The sequence below is a fragment of the Cucurbita moschata genome, unplaced genomic scaffold, assembly GCF_002738365.1.
Source record: "Cucurbita moschata cultivar Rifu unplaced genomic scaffold, Cmos_1.0 Cmo_Scf00029, whole genome shotgun sequence".
Classification (NCBI taxonomy): Eukaryota; Viridiplantae; Streptophyta; class Magnoliopsida; order Cucurbitales; family Cucurbitaceae; genus Cucurbita; species Cucurbita moschata.
Window position 1 is genome coordinate 1030415 of NW_019268545.1, and position 17174 is coordinate 1047588.

Below are 17174 nucleotides of genomic sequence, written 5' to 3' on the forward strand. Positions count from 1 at the left end.
ATATATTCAAATTATTTTTTTAAGATCATATATAAATATCTAAAATAAACAATGTACGTAATAAAATTGTTAAAAATACCTTATTTATATAAAATTCTTATATCAACCTTTTTCGTGCAACACCAAATCTAAATCTAATTATCCTATTTTAAGACATCGTATTCTCAAGTAACTTTATTTTCAGAAATTTTAAACAAAATCTCCAACCAATCGATCGATCCCCGAAGCTCACTTTAGCTATCGACCAAAAAAACATGGTCAAAACTCGGCTAGTGCAAGTCTTTGATCGGTTGAACCTATGGTTGGGTGCTGCAGAAAGTGAGAAGAAAAGATAGCAATATAAATTTAAAGCCTAATCTAAAATGCTTTTGGTAATTAAGAGCGGAAGTTAGATTCACAAAAACGATGAGCACTTCACTGTTAGTTGCAAACACAAAGCCTCACTGCTGCGTTTGGCCTGACCATAATTGGTGGTACATCTGATTATTATTGTGCATCGGCTGGCTGGTATTATTATTATTATTATTGAACATTCCAGGATGCCTATTATTAAGAGGGCTCTCTCCATTTTCAGCAGACGACTCCCCGCTCGATGCCCCTAACGACCGAGGGCTGGCTGCTGCTGCTGCTGCTACTGCTGATGACGACGATGCTGCATCACCACCACCACCACCACCACCAAAGTTCATCATTTGTAATGGGGCAGAAGACGATCCAGAATTCAGCATACTTGTGGTGTTGAAATTTTTATCATCCTCCAGAAAATTTCCCACAATCACCTGAGGGGATGGAATTCGATCAGAGATTTGTAAAGAATGATTTGTGAAGTATGTTTTTGTTTATCCTACACGTACACGATGCCTATAAACGGCGTCGGATGGAAGATCTGAGGGATAAGGGTTACCTGTACTTGAGAACCTGCCATGAGCATTCCTGCAACACCACCACCAAGAACCTGTCCATCTGACCCAGCCAGGAGCACATTCAAACCACCTGTTCTACTTCCAGTTTCATTGTTCTCCAAGGGCAAAATGGGGCCTGACAGAGAGATGATCTCAAACTGGCCCTGCAAGAGATTAGACAAACTCAATCATCTGTATAAGGTTGCGTAACCACGTCCCCGAATGAGCAAAACCTATTCCATTTGCATTTGTTTGTATTAAACTCCATACATAATATCATGGTCTTACATTTTCATACAGTCTATACTTCCAAATTTTATGGTTATCAGTGATTTAATTTCCAGTGGAAAGATTAATTGTATAGGAGTTCAAGTCCTATACTAGTTGTTCCCTTTTTACTCCTTCCATTTCTTAGCTCTTCTTTGTGGACGGAGTGTTGAGGATTGTTGTCCTACGTTGGCTAATTTAGGAAATGATAATGAGTTTATAAGTAAAGAATACATCTCCATTGGTACGAGGTCTTTTGGGGAAGCCCGAAGCAAAGCCATGAGAGCTTATGCTCAAAGTGGACAATATCATATACCATTGTGGAGATACGTGATTACTAATATCGAGGACATGCCATTTCATAAGACTGTTGAAAGCAATTCCAAGATAGGCTACTCGACCGATCCTCACATCGACCAATCCCTTTTTTCTTTTATGTCTCCATCTTGTAAATATCCTCTCCTTTATTTTCTTTCCTTTTTAGTTTATTTACCATAGGGAGTATTTCTTTCCTTCAACCTTGGCTTAATTCTTAATCATATAAACAAAGAAAAGTAATTACTTCAAATCTGGAAAATTATCAGAAAGGTTCTCAATTCACTGCAAGAATCCAGTAAGGATCCTTATATTCATTGTCGGGTTCAGAAAGCTCAGGTCACTTATTCATGACAAATTTATTGCTAAGCCCAGGGGAGGCACAAGAGTAAATGCACTTGAGCCAAGTAAAGTGAATTTTTCTAAATAGAAAAATCAGTTCTACAGCAATGATTAGAATACATGATAACATAATGATAGATGATTTGGCCTCCTAACACATACATTTTTTTTTTTTTTAAGTTTTGATAATTCTTTTATTTTCAGTAACATCAAGCCCACCGCTAGTAGATATTGTCCTCTTTGTGATTTCCCTTTTGGGCTTCTCCTCAAGGATTTTAAAACGCGCTGTTAGGGAGAGGTTTCACACCCTTATAAAGAGTGTTTCGTTCTCCTCTCCCAACCGATGTGGTGTGGAATCTCAGAGATAGAAATAGAATAGGATCATTTAAGAAGTTTATTAAACATAGAAAAAAGATTTGGGCCTTTACATCACTACAGTGCCAATGGTGATAGAAAAGGTGACTAAGATGATAGCCCAAGCAAATGCTCTTTGTAGGCACATGTGGCTCCTGACCTTAGAAACACTGCCTATGAGTCACTGATTCTCTACAAAATCTATTGCAAACAAATGTTATATACTAACTTGAGTACCACTAAAAATTGCACAATTCTTTTCCATTTGCCTATCCACTATCCAAGGTTCATGTAGTTGTTTAAACAGCGCTATCATATTGGAGTACAATCGAAGGCTTCAAGTTTACATGAGTTAATGACTAATTCAAGAAGGCAAATGCTTAATACAGAAAGACATTTGTAATCATATCCATGCAGAAAGTCAACCAGTAAGGCAATACAACAAAAAATAGAAGTACCTTATATGTCACAGAACCACCAGACGATGCCGAGTGTCTAAGGGTAGCATTACTGATGGTACCATTTGCAGAGAGAATAAAGGCAGTTCGTGTTCCTTGCTGTGAGTATGACAAAATTTTGGCTACTACATCCTGCAACCATATCGCAAGGAACCCATATTTCGACCAATGAGTCTCAACTATAAAAGTGATTTTATCAATAATTCTCAGCTAAAATAGGGAGAAGGAACCTTCAAACTTGGCGGCGAAATACTGATGTGATATATACAATTACAAACTAATGACCTATTAGAGACAGGTCATGGCTATACTTGCATACTTTCTTTCAACTAGAAACAATTTCATTCGTAAAATAACAAGCCCATAAGAATCAGGAGTTATAAGAAACTCCTCCAATTGGTGCAAGCCAAGGAAAGATCACAGTTACAGACAGGGTTATACAAATAAACCCAAGAAGGGCAAACAAAAACAATTTACTCCCGTGAAGTGGAGGAATTCCTTTCAATAGTCTAACTTTCCCCCATATCCTTCCAGCCAGATCCCAACTAAAATGCACTTAACTGTATTCAGCAGGATAATCTTTGCTTTAACCTTGGGAAGATGTCATGTCAGCATCAATGAGAAGAGATGTAACAGCCCAAGCCAAGCCCACCGCTAGCAAATATTGTCCTCTTTGGGCTTTTCCTTTCGGGTTTCTTTTAAAAGTTTTTAAAACACGTTTGCTAGGGAGAGGTTTCCACACCCTTATAAAGAATGCTTCGTTCTCCTCCCCAACCGATGTGAGATCTCACAATCCATGGGGCCCAGCATCTTCGCTGGCACTCGTTCCCTTCTCCTCACTGGCACTCGTTTTAAAAACCTTGAGGGGAAGCCCAAAAGGGAAAGCCCAAAGAGGACAATATATGCTAGCGGTGAGCTTGGGCTGTTACAAGAGAGTAAAAGATGATCCTAAGGAACACCATGTCTGGGTTACATATTTATTTTAACTAAATCAACTATGCAGCAAGTAGATGTTTGTAGTGGCTCATTGCTTCAACTTTTGATGAAAAGAAAACAGTAAGGCCATGACAAGGATAATCTCATAAATATTAGTCCCAACGCCAGTGATAAAAGATTTGTCATGAAGGATAAAAAAGGACTACTGAGAGTGAGGTAAATTAACGCAGAGCTCAGAGGAACAATGTAAATCTTAAAATCATGTTGCAAGTAACAAAATGTTCATTTAGATGCTTACAACAGGACATTGACAGCTCCAAAAAAAACTAAAACTAAATCAACAACAAACAATTTTTTTAATTTTCTTTTCGAGTTTCATGCTTATTCATCGCACACAATTCACATTCGTGGCAACTTCTACCTCATAAAATGGCATGTTCACAAGATAGTTGCTCTGTTTACAGAACTACAAGATTTTATGTAGTTAATGACAATGCCATCATAATTTAGCTAACAGTTCAGACTACCATTTGTCAACATCAAGGATAAAACAATTACAATAGACTTCTAATTACAAATCAAAATAATTTCTGGTTGAAGATATCGAACAAGCTATCAGATTTCAGGAATTCACATTTTCTCCATAGATTTTGCCATATTTAATTTGGATGTATAATTATAATGAATCATCTAAAGAGACACCCAGAAATCCAGTATCCCATTCAATATAACCACTTACCATACAGTTTGAATGTAGTTTTACACCATATCCGAAGTTTTCCTAGAACTACAAACAGAAAAAAGTGATTGCTGCCTTACTTTTCCAATTATAACACATTCTTTTGCGTGCATAACAATCATTCTAATAAATGCACTTCACCTTCAACGAGCAAGACTGAAGATCAGTTTAGAAAGATCCATCATTCAAATTTCATTTGTTGTGTAAAAACCAAGCCAAGAATTAGATAAAATGCATACCTCTCCAGGCTTCGCCAATACGGCGTAAGGAGTAAAACTAGTGCCGCTTGAACCTACACAACAAAATGCCCTGATGCAATCAACGAAACATGAACAAAAGAAAAATGCAACGAAACCGTAATTCAATTGACAATACCAAGAGCATTCGTCTGTTTCTTTCCAGAGCCCCGCGGCCTTCCCCTCGGTTTCCTGACCGGCTGCTCCAAATCAGGAGTAGCGCTCAAATCCCCGTGCACAACAGAAGAGGTAACAACAGTGGTAGGTGCCAAACCCAAGGCGATGATATTACCATCAGGATCGTACTTCCTCGGCCGGCCCCTCCTTTTCTTTCCGGAATCGACATTGAAATTTCCGGAATGCGTTCCGTCGTAAGGAGAAGCGTTCATAGAATCCAAATGCAGGGATGCAGGGGAGATCACAGACTTGAACGGAAATCGCGCAGAAGGAGGCATCATCTGAGAGGTAGGCGGAAAGAGAGCCATATTGGAAGAGGCATTGTTGTTGGCATTGGTCATGGCGGTTGAATACGCCGACGGTCCTCCGATCGCCATGTTGGACGGTGCAGAAAGTGGTGGAGGTGGAGTATCACGTGAATCCATCAAAAACAGAATGAAGAAACAGTGCCAAGATTGTTCCTGATCTTGTTCTTCTTGTTCTGAAAAAAACGTGAGATTAAGGTGAAGTTGAGAACGAAGAAGAAGAACAGTGAAGAGGTTTGTGAAGGAAGTTAGAAAAGTGAACGAAAGAAACTGAATTTAAATTCTTTTTTTTTTTTTAGGGTTTATTTATTTTATTTACAAAATCGATTTTTATTTTATATTCTTAATGGATGAAATATTCTATTTAATAAATAATTTATTTAGATTTAGTTTAAATATTTTTAGACTATTATTAATTTTTTAAAATTAAAATGTTAGTCGGTAAAATATTTATTTATTCCTTTTTATACATTTAACGAAGAAGCCTTAACCTTGAATTTGTTTGCAGTTGTTAAGAGTATGGACAAGACAATTTAGCAAAGTTTAGGTAGACCGAACCATAGACACATGAACTACTAAGGCAGGCTCGGGATACACTACGTGATTGTTATAAAGATGATATTATATGATGATGTGATGATGTTATATAATGATATGACGGGCATTATATGATGATGTAATGTTGTTGTGTGATGATGTGATGTGATGATGTATATGATGATATAAGATGATGATGATGCATGATAACATGACGATGTAAGATGTATGATGATGAGATGACTTAATATGACGTTATTCCATATTAAAACGATGTGCATGTATTAGATGTCATGATGCATTATGACGATTTTTCTAAGACACAACCATGTTAATGATGATGATCGTATGAAAGCCAATGCATGCATGTTACTTAGAGTAATATGTGAACGGGGCATAGAGTTGTGTCATAAAGATGATTTAAAGATGAAAACTATTGGGATCTCATGCATCTTGTGTGTACATATACATTGAGTTACTTCCCCATTTATGATGATGATGTCTCGCATGATATTCGTGGGTCTGCTGTCCTCTGGATGTCGCTACAGACAACTTGCTCGACTATGATAGGTCTAGAGGGGGTGCAAACCACCTAGGGATCCGCATGTAATGATATCAATAAAGTTTCTTCTTCTCTTTTCTCTGCAAAGTTGAATTGATCTTCTTTTTCCTGTTTCAGCCTGGTATAACATTTGTTCTTGTAACGTCCAAAACATCCACGTCAGTAACATTTCATCTTAGACTTGTCAAAATGTCCCTTGCCTTTGTTGTCATCATCGCCTCTGGCTAGATCTGATGACCTGCCAACAACTCTACTTCTTTCTCAACGGCCTCCTCCACGACCTCTGCTTCTTCCTCGTCGACCTCTACCTTTGGAGTTTGAAGTTTCACCTGGTATTGATATCTTTAAGGTTGTCATCTTCTCTATTGCAATCGTGCGATTAAGTTTTCTGCTCATGCACTAGTAGGGAGCTTTGAGTGTGGATATCTTTAAGGTTGTCATCTTCTCTATTGCAATCGTGCGATTAAGCTTCTTCTCATGCACTAGTAGAGAGCTTTAGTCCATCAATTTGCATCTCCTCGATATTGTTTGCTTCTTCAATAGAACATACAATATAATCAAACTTTGGAGTTAGAGATCGCAAAATCTTTTCTAAACGGTAACATCACTGATTGAATCACCATGCATCATAACCTTACCAATATAATCATTCACTGATTCTCCCTTTTGCATTTAGAGAATTTCAAAGTCTCTTCTAATTGTTTGATGTTGAACAACTTTACTCTCGTTGAGCCTTGATACTTCCTCTTCATTGAATCCCAAATTTCCTTCGACGTCTTTGAAGCATCATTTCTAAGATAGTCAGATCAATAGACCGAAATAAGTAGTTTTTAACCTTCAGGTCCTTCAGCTTCGATCCTGGCAACCGTTGCTATTGAACAAATGAGAGTACCTCACCACCATAAGAAAAATCTCCTTTGATCTAAGAAAATTTCCTATCAACATCGTCGAATGATCATAGTAACCATCAAATCTCGGGATAGCAGGTTGAACAAAGTTATTAACTTATTTCTCTATCGTCATTCTTACTGCGTCGCTCTAATACCAATTGTTAATGACAGTAGAGAAATTTGATCGAACAAAACTTTGTATTATTAAAAAATGATGCTAAATTGTTTTTCTACATCTTCGGCAAAGTACCATCATATGTATATATAGGTAATTTAGGACAATCTCTAGTACCATTCATAAAACTACGTGCACCCAATGAAACACAATTACACGTAAATAAGAACGCATGTAATAAATTGATATTAATTAATGAACCTTCATATAGGTGTATCTATTCATACATCGTACTTAAACATGTGCCTAAGTAACCCTCCAACACCATCAAACTTATTTCTCCTCGTGAATTTATCTTTTAATGTAAATAGTTAAGCACGAAACTCATTTTCCATCTTATTTTGAAGCCTCCTTATCGTAACTCTCGCCACAAAAACTGATCTTCAAGGGGTCATTTCCATTGATATGGTTTTTCTTACTCGTCGTATTGTTCTTGAGTTGATTTTCAAGTTTGTTCATGTGTTATCGCCGGTTATCAATCTGATCATCTACGCTCGTTAATTGTTTGTAGTAAGTTTTCATCTAACCTACAATGTATATGCACCAACAAAGCTTTCGTGATTGTTTGTAGCAAGTTTCGCCTCATCACTCCGTTATCAATCTAAGGAAAATTCCTCTCGATTTATACCCATTTATCATCTCTCGAGTAATTGTTGTTCGAAATTTTACTACATTAAAAATTTAGAGCAGGAGTGTTAAAAAAAACTTGATTATCGTTCTCGTAAAATTAGTTTGAGTTAAAAGAAACCCACTCGAATTTATTGTTAATTTTAAAAAATACATTTTTATTTAAGATACATACATACATACATATTTTGTGACCGATACAGTATGGGGTTGGGTTAGGTCGAGTTGGGCCATTTTTTATGAACCATCTGTATATGATCAAAAACGAAATCTTGATATCCCTATTAGGACCAGGAAATAAAATTTAGGTTCACCCGTACAATGATCAACATAGGCTTACTCGTACGATGACCTCAATTACTCATTCCGTTGACCCGGAAATAAAATGAAATATCTTTAAAGGTGGAGCCCAATTAACCATACGTTTCCAGCACTTTAAATCAATCTGAACCCGATTGACCAATTTTCACCAAAAGAACGTGATTACTTGTTGGTTCATGTTCAAATGCATTCGATGTTGTAGATCTAGACTCCTTAGCGTTGGATCAATACGACAACTTTAGGGGATAAAAATGTAGAATAATTCTCTAAATTTTTTATTTTATGTCTAATAAGTCGTTCACATATTTAAAATTTTAAACATTAGCTCGTGTCAAATATATCTGTTATTCTTTTATTATTATTTTAAAATAATTTAAATAATTTAAAGTGTTTATGATTTATATGGGAGACAAATGGAATCTTTATTTTTTAGGCTTTATCCTGTGCCTCACTTTAAGTTAACCAACAAATGGTTTGTGGGGCTAGAGCTAGGGCTGGCTTTGTTAGAAACACTACGAATCACAAATATTAATTACTGGGAAAGAACGACGGTTGTCTCGTGGAGGTGAAAGAATGCTCGAGTGTTTTGGTTTTGTAGTGATTTCATATCATATCAGTGCAAGAAGGTCACACGTATCGATGTGTGAGACCTCACGTTGATTAGAGAGGGGTATAGAGCATTCCTTACAAATGTGTAGAAACCTCTCCCTTTCAAACGCGTTCTAAAAAATCGTGAGGCTGACAATGATACGTAATGGACCAAACTAGACAATATCTGCTAGTGGTGGGCTTGAGCTGTTACACGATGTGGCAACTGAATAAAAATGAGGTATATGAATATACCGAGACTTCATCTAAATAAGAGTTATCTTGATATCCGCAAATGCATGTTTCTTTTTTACGGCTCAATCATAGAAACTTCAAAACTGAGTATGTCTTATTTGGAGTAATTTTATGTTCGGTAACTCCTTAAGAATTTTCTTGAGAAGCATTTGAGTGAGGACAAATCATCCTGAAAAATCTACGTTGGTATCTGAGAGATAATCTTCACTCGTATAAACAAGAAGTAAGTAACGTGATCATGTTACTTAGTAAAGGATGAACAATTCGCTACGTCGAGCCACGATCCATATCCATTTTAGCAAGGCAGACATAGATCTGCACAACCTCTAGTTAGCTTCGATCTTGTGTTTAGATGATTCGAGAACTCAGTTAACCCAACTACCCAATTCAGACAGTAAAAATTGGGTTGGGTTAGTTTTTTTTTTTTTTTAATTGCGTTGAACTTTTGAAACATCTAAAATGGAGTGACTCCAGAGTTGATCCTACTCTACTGTTAAAATAATTATAAAAATTATAAAAATTTGACTTTTGTTAACGGTGAATGTTTGATATTTTAGCTTGACCCTATTTTAGTTTTTATAAAGTTATTTTTTAAAAATAAAATAACAATCTAACAGAGCCCAGCATACCCTAACCTAAAAATAGATGGTTGAGTTAGATTTAGTTGTCAACTCCATCCAGTTGCTTGAGTCACCAACTCAACCAAACTCAAAATTTAGCTTAATCCAAAAGATTTTTCCAACCGAACGCGTGTATACTCCTCAACTATAGCCATGTAACTTCTCAGTTGGAACTGTATTCGGGTTGTTCGAGTCTCACCAACTCAACCAACCTAAAATTTCAAGCTTATCCAAAATATTTTTCCAACCCAACCCGTGTATTTCTTCTTTAACTGTAAACTCAATCATTACTGAACCGGATTGACTGTAAGAGAAGGTCAAGCTCATGAACCGGAACCAGATTGAACTCTTTAACTCGATAAAGTCGCTAATTCATTTACTATCCCTTCTTTCACTCCATCACCTATTCTATTGGTCTCACGATTACATTCCCTTGTGCAGTTATGGTTCATTATTCAAAGTAAACAAGGGAAACTCCTTTTCTCTCCGACCGACACAACCGCCGATTCTATACAAACCAGTAAACAAAGACTGAAGCAAGACAAGATGAATGAGACTTTACAGTAAGGGGAGAGTCAGTCAATCACAAAGAAAAGCTAAACTATAGTTACGTAACTTCTCCGATCGGCCTCCGACTTGTTATTCCAAGGTGATGTCGATGGTAGCACGGGGACGGCATGGGGATATGTCTTGCCATAAGATGAGTGGCTGAGAGAAAAATGCCACCTCAGCAAAAAAAAAAAAATAAAAAATAAAAAATAAAAAAATATATATATATATATATATATTTTTTTTTCCAACTCAATTTTAAAAAGCATTTGGCCACGTGATGTATTTTTCTAAATTTTTGGGACGGAATGTCTTAATTTTAATTCCGAACTTTACGAATAAAAGGTTGAATCCAATAGGATCTCCACTTCCTTTTCGCCATTGAAGTAAAGCAGAAAAAGACAGCCGTCGTCCCGTCGGGAGAAAGAGTCCAAGGCGACTCCCATTCCCTGTCTTCACTTCCATTTCTTCCGAATCGCTTCTGGTGAGATTTCAAGCTTCCTTCATCTCCATTCCTTGAATCTTTAGAATGCACCTCTGTTTCCGATCAAATACGAGATTTCATTGCTTCTGTGCGTTTATCACAGTTTGATTCTCGTTTCCGCTTCTTCTGATTTTTCTTCTCTTGATTTACTAGTTGTTTAGGATACCGTATTGTGAAGTTCTAGCATGTAATCAATCTTTTCTGTTCTTGTGCTAATTTTAATGTTTAAGCTGGTTATAAGGATTCGGCAGCAGTTTCCACGCAAATCTGGAGCAGATATTGATGATCAAATAGATTCAGAACTTTTATTTTGAATTTAGATTTTCTGTGTCTGTGTATTTTATCGAAATATTCTTCGATTGGCGTTTTGTAACTGTTTTAATGCGAGCCTTAGCTCAAGAATTTATCGTCTCATTCTGCATGGTTGATGAGGCTGAAATTCTGATAAGCTTGAGAGTGTAGATTAATTTATTATGCAAATCAGTTGTCATATTGCTTATGTGATTGTGGTAATTTCTAAGTTTGTTCAAAATTGGTTGTGGTTGGTTAAACGGCAATAAGTGATCATTTCTGAAATGTTCTCTAGGAATATATATGATACATCGGTTAAGAAGAAGGAGAGAAGAATGGCTATGTATCTTGTATCTATCTTGGCCCTAAGTTTGTATGTTGTGTTAACTTTGAAAGTTTCATACAAAGGTGCTGCTTTCTTTATGTTGAGGATTGTTGGGAGGGAGTCTCACATTGATTAATTAAGGGAAAGATAATGTGTTTATATGTAAGGAATACTATCTCTATTGGTTTGAGGCCTTTTGGAGAAATCTAAAGCAAAATCATGAGAGCTTATGCTCACAGTAGACAATATCATACCATTGTGGAGGTTCGTGGTTCTTAAAACTTTGTAGCTAACAATTAATAAACTCAGCGTTGTTCTTCTTATTCCATCCTTTGTTGTTCTTGGTTTAATTATCTTTTGCGTGCTGTGCTTGTAAACAGTCAGCTTTATTTACCTCAGTAATGAACTTAAAGCTTGGATTAAGTTTGAGGCTGCATCATCTGCATTATTTACCTCAGTAATGAACTTAAAACTTCGGATGACATAATATTGATTGTTGTAAGAGCACTTTCTGCAAAACAGCTTATATTTTGAGCATTTTATCTCTGTGGCTGGCCTTTTTTTGGCTTACTTGTATTTCAGAATATGTGAAGTTCTGTGCATTCAAATTACCAAATCTAATTGCTTTGCTATAAAAAAAATTAAAAGATAACAAATACAAGCCTAATCTTCAATGGCTTATGGTGGTAATTATACTTCATTTTGATGTTTTAGTCAAGTGTGTTTAATGTATTCAGTGGTGGTGCAATTCATCTTTCGATATTACAAAGAAAATATTTAGAGCTCCTTCACAATATCATCCGGTTCCTTCTCGTCCGGAGCTCAATACAGTTCTATTATTTATTTTGTATATGTATATATTTTCTTTTGTGAAATAGTCGAAGATGTATAATTGTTAGAATAACATTACAGATTGCTAAAGAACTTAAAAGAGTGCAAAGTTTTTATCATCCATATGGGAGACGTGGCGAAAGATCTTGCTGCTGGGACTGCTGGGGGAGCAGCTCAATTGATATGTGGGCACCCATTTGATACAATTAAGGTCAAGCTCCAAAGCCAACCTGCCCCCCTTTCTGGCCAACTTCCGAAGTATTCTGGAGCAATGGATGCTGTCAGACAAACTCTAGCTTCAGAAGGCTCAAGAGGTTTGTACAAAGGTATGGGAGCTCCACTTGCTACAGTTGCTGCACTAAATGCTGTTCTCTTCTCTGTAAGGGGACAACTAGAGTCCTTCTTTCGGCCTTATCCTGGTGCCTCCCTTGAAGTTAAGCAACAAGTGGTTTGTGGGGCCGGGGCTGGCGCTGCTGTGTCTCTTCTAGCTTGTCCAACTGAATTGATCAAATGCAGGTATGTACAACCTTTTCTTGAATGCCCTGAAGTTTGTGACCCCATCCCCAAATATTATATTATCACCAATAGTTCCTCAGATAACTTACCTTGAAAGGAACTTGATCCTTGTATAAAAGAGACATATATTATCCAACATATGAACAACCCCATTGAGTAAGCTCCAAAAATGGTATGATATTGTCTGCATTGAGTAATCTCTCGTGGCTTTGCTTTTGGTTTCTCCAAAAGGTCTCATACCAATGAAAATATATTCCTTATTTATAAACCCATGATCAACCTCTTAATTAGCCGATGTGGGACTCCTCTCCCAACAATTCTCAACAATCCTCTTCTAGAACAAAGTTCACCATAGAGCCTCCCCTGAGGCCTATGGAGCCCTCGAACAGCCTCCCCTCAATCGAGGTTCAACTCCTTTCTCTGGAGACCTCGAACAAAGTACACAATTTGTTCAACATTTGAGTCACTTTTGACTACACCTTTGAGACTTACAACTTCTTTGTTCGACATTTGAGGATTCTATTGATATGGCTAAGTTAAGGGCATGACTCTGATACCATGCAGGAATCACAAACCTCCACAATGATATGATAGTGTCCACTATGAGCAAGCTCTCGTGACTTTGCTTTTGGTTTTCCCAAAAGACTTCGTACCAGTGAAGATGTATTCCTCACTTCTAAACCCATGATCAACCTCTTAATTAGTCAACGTGGGACTCCTCTCCCAACAATCCTCAATCTCTTCTTGAACATTATTAACTTTATTGGTTTCTCATCCGGTGCATGCGTAGAGGAAGAGCAAACCAAATTACCATTTAATATGCACAGGCATCTATGTTCTCTTAATGATTTTACTTTGTCAACCTTTTTATATTGAAATGAAGCAAGTGGTTGGATTTGACCCACAGCCGAAACATGTCTAAACAAGTAAAAGAAGCAAATGGAGAGTTTTTGGAACAAAGAAATCTTAAGCACTTAGCTTTTCAGTTCTCTTTTTTTTGTTGTGAAAAAAATATACTAGCAATTCTCCTTAAAATATTCTATAAGTTAGTAACTTATTTTACTAAGCCAAGTTTAATAGATCACACAAGCGAGAAGGAGAGGGGCACTGTATCATTAGTTAGTTACACTTCGCAAAGTATTTAAGTTTACGACACTAAGAGAGTTCACGAGACATTACAACCTTCATATTTTGTTGTCAATGAACAGACTGCAAGCTCAGAGTGCATTGGCAGCATCCAGTTCAGTTGGTGTGGCAGTGAAGTACGGTGGTCCAATGGACGTAGCCAAGCACGTCGTCCAATCAAACGGAGTGAAGGGTCTTTTCAAGGGATTGGCTCCAACAATGGCAAGAGAAGTGCCTGGAAATGCAGTGGTTTTTGGTGTATATGAGATGATAAAACAGCACTTTGCAGGAGGTCGAGACACTTCAAATCTAGGAAGAGAGGTTCTGATATTAGCTGGGGGTGTATCTGGAGCAGCCTTCTGGCTAGCCGTCTATCCAACTGATGTTATCAAGAGCGTGATTCAGGTAGATGATTTCAAAAACCCAAAGTTCTCTGGTTCTATTGATGCTTTCAGGAAAATCATGGCGTCAGAAGGAGTTAAAGGGCTATACAAAGGCTTTGGACCAGCGATTGTTCGTAGTGCCCCAGCTAATGCAGCATGCTTCTTGGTATACGAAATCACCAGATCTAGCTTCGGTTAGTCAATCAATTCTTTTGGTAACTCCCTTGTTTGTTCTGGTTCTGTATATTTATGTTGGTTTCACTTAATTAAAAGAAAAATCCATATTAGGGTAATTCAATGTAGCCTCCTCCCTAGGCACCACAGTTCATTTTCTTCCTTTTCATGTGCTCTTATTCGACTTGGGTGTTGCGAGAAGTAAAACTGAAGTCATCTACTTCTGCATTTGATTGTTTGTATTTGGGGGGGAAAAAGAATATGAAATATGAATAAAAGGCAATTATGTTATATTACGTGCTGGACTTCCATGATTCTTAACAGATATGAACAAAGATATCTCAATTATACAATATGAATTCGAATGAAGTTGTGAAAAATGTTGCTCAAATTACCCTACGATAAAGTGAAGTTACATTAAGTTCCATTTATTTTAGTTATTAAATCTCATTTAGTTTATACCGGTTTTAATTAATATTATTTTTTATTTTGGTTATTAACTCCCATTTAGCTATGCCTAAGCATGTCTAGCACTATTTTGAGGCGAAGAGTCATTGTCATTTTGTATTTGCCTAAATGGAGGGAACTTCGCCAGAGAAACATTTTGGTAATAGTGATTGGCTATCACTTGTGGAGGTAGGAGAATTTCTTATCTCTAAACCATATAAATGTTTGTATCTCTTTGTTTAATTTCTATTTGTGGGTGTGTGAGTGCCACCGATCTTGGGTCAGCTTCTGCAACAACAATTGGGCATCATAGTATTTTTGGTTGTACATTTTGCTACAACAATTGAGTATCAAAATATTTTAGTTGTGGCATTAGGGCACAATAAGTGGTATCAGAGCATTGAAGGTTGTAGCATTACGACACACAACAAGTGGTATCAGAGCATTAAAAGTTGTGACATTTGGGCACAACCGTTCTTTGTTTGATCATTTGGATTTAGAGGATAATTGGCAAATATTGTGTTGTTTTGTTCTTGTGGGGTTGTGGTTAATTCTCCCATAGATGAAGAATTTGGTGCAAGAAGGAAAGAAGGTGCATATCATTGGATGTTGCACTAAAAGATACTCACTTTAAAGGTTCATTGCTGGATCGTGTGGTAGCTCTTCAGCATACACTTTTTCAGGTTCAAATATTCCTCTTTTTATCTTTTGTTTTTTATGATATGTTCTTTCTCTTTCACTATTTTTGCTACAACTTGGAACTTGATGACTCTTTGAAGTTATTGTGAATCCAAGTGAGTTCGTATCAAAGCTACAATTAGTGGACGATGTTCGAAGCAATGATAAGATGTCAAAACTTCTCGTTTACTTTGAATTCGAACGGAACTTTTCTGTTATCGTTTCCTCTATGATGTTACTAGTTAACTATGTCGAGAATATGTTGAAAAGATTAAACTTAAGAATCTAAACCGAACGACTTAAGCTTTTGGGTAGGACTAAATTACAAAAAAATAACTTTACACGTTCCAAAACTATCATTGGAGTAAAAATTCCGATCCTTAGAATGTTAGACGAAAACTTAGACTTCGAATTGTGTGGCGATGACATACCATTCTAGGTCACTGCTATACTCGTTCCAAAAATCCCAATGTTCATCTAACATTCTATTAAGTTTTACTTTTAACAATACTTTTAAAATTTTTATGAAAGTTCAAAGAGATCAGTATTATATTTTTAAAACAAAGTCGAACCTTATAGATATCTTTTATAATTTAGCCTCTTAGTATCTATCAATCAAAACCGAGTAGTTGATAGCTACCTAAAACATAGAAATGGGTTAATCGAAAAGAAAGAACAAAAACAACACAAATCAAAAGTTGACGAGTTCTATCAATAATTGCTATTAGACAAAGATTTCCAAACAAGAAAACAATTAACAAACCAACAAGCTCTTTCACTAGTAATTATATTCTCTTGCCTCAACTTGGAGGGATACTCAATCAAGCATTATGCTTTTCCTTTTCTAAACTTCTTGTGTCAAGTTGAGTCCTTTGAGCCAATTCTTTTTTGTGTTCGTTGGAAGACGGGATGCTGAGTTCATGACGACATCGACACCGAGCGAGCATCGGTAAGGTCTGATTACTTGGCAATATTCGTTTGGTATGTAAATTCAACATCTAACCCTCCAGAAAAGACAACTTTCACTTAATACAAGAACATAGAGCTTTGAAATCGTTAAGAATACAAATAAATGATTAAATATATCGTATTCTATTACTTTAACTTTTCGGGTCTACCAACTTCAAAACAAAATAAATGCACACTAACTAGTACCGACATATCTCAAAAAACGAGCATAGTTCGTCATCATCGAAAAAGTGTTATAATTACAGAAGTAAATAAATTGCACGTGGACAAAAATTCCATAATACAGTCCGGAACTCTTTTAAAAATAAAAAATATTCAGTAAGTAACTCCACGGTTAAAATTAAACACACACACGGTAAAAGATAACGTAAATCGAAGGACCTAAAAACTTAGTCATCTAACGTTGATGTATTAGCAGAATACCACCGACATTTATTCAAAATTCATTTTAACTATAAAATTGATGTATTGATAATAATTTTTAAAATATATTTATTTTATTTTTATTTAATTTCATAATATTTTTTATTATTATTTATTCTCCAATAAATTTTAATTAAATATTTAAAAGTAAATAAAAAGATATTTTACAAAAATATAGTTATTTTTTTTACTTGCAAATCTAAAAAATCATGGCTAGATTTATAAATATATATATTTTTTTAATTTCCCAAAAATTAATATTATTTAGTCAACTAAATAACTATTTTATTCTTAAAATAAATAACTAAATCAATCAACTGGATATATTATGTAACATTATGTCCCACTAATAATAAAGAATTAGGGCTAATTA

The 17174-nt window shown here is 36.1% G+C and overlaps 2 protein-coding genes across 2 annotated transcripts; one reads left to right on the forward strand and one right to left on the reverse strand.

The window, feature by feature from the left end:
* Window positions 1-223: 223 nt before the first annotated feature.
* LOC111463805 (AT-hook motif nuclear-localized protein 13-like) lies at window positions 224-5273 on the reverse strand. Its single transcript, XM_023107718.1, has 5 exons — window positions 4689-5273; window positions 4553-4605; window positions 2639-2770; window positions 905-1066; window positions 224-779 (listed from the first exon to the last, which is right to left on the reverse strand). Exons 1-5 carry the CDS (start codon window positions 5149-5151, stop codon window positions 441-443), a joined length of 1149 nt encoding a protein of 382 aa, XP_022963486.1. The 5' UTR covers window positions 5152-5273; the 3' UTR covers window positions 224-440.
* Window positions 5274-10494: 5221 nt separating this feature from the next.
* LOC111464063 (mitochondrial carnitine/acylcarnitine carrier-like protein) lies at window positions 10495-14580 on the forward strand. Its single transcript, XM_023108120.1, has 3 exons — window positions 10495-10639; window positions 12168-12602; window positions 13811-14580. Exons 2-3 carry the CDS (start codon window positions 12211-12213, stop codon window positions 14307-14309), a joined length of 891 nt encoding a protein of 296 aa, XP_022963888.1. The 5' UTR covers window positions 10495-10639; window positions 12168-12210; the 3' UTR covers window positions 14310-14580.
* Window positions 14581-17174: the final 2594 nt, after the last annotated feature.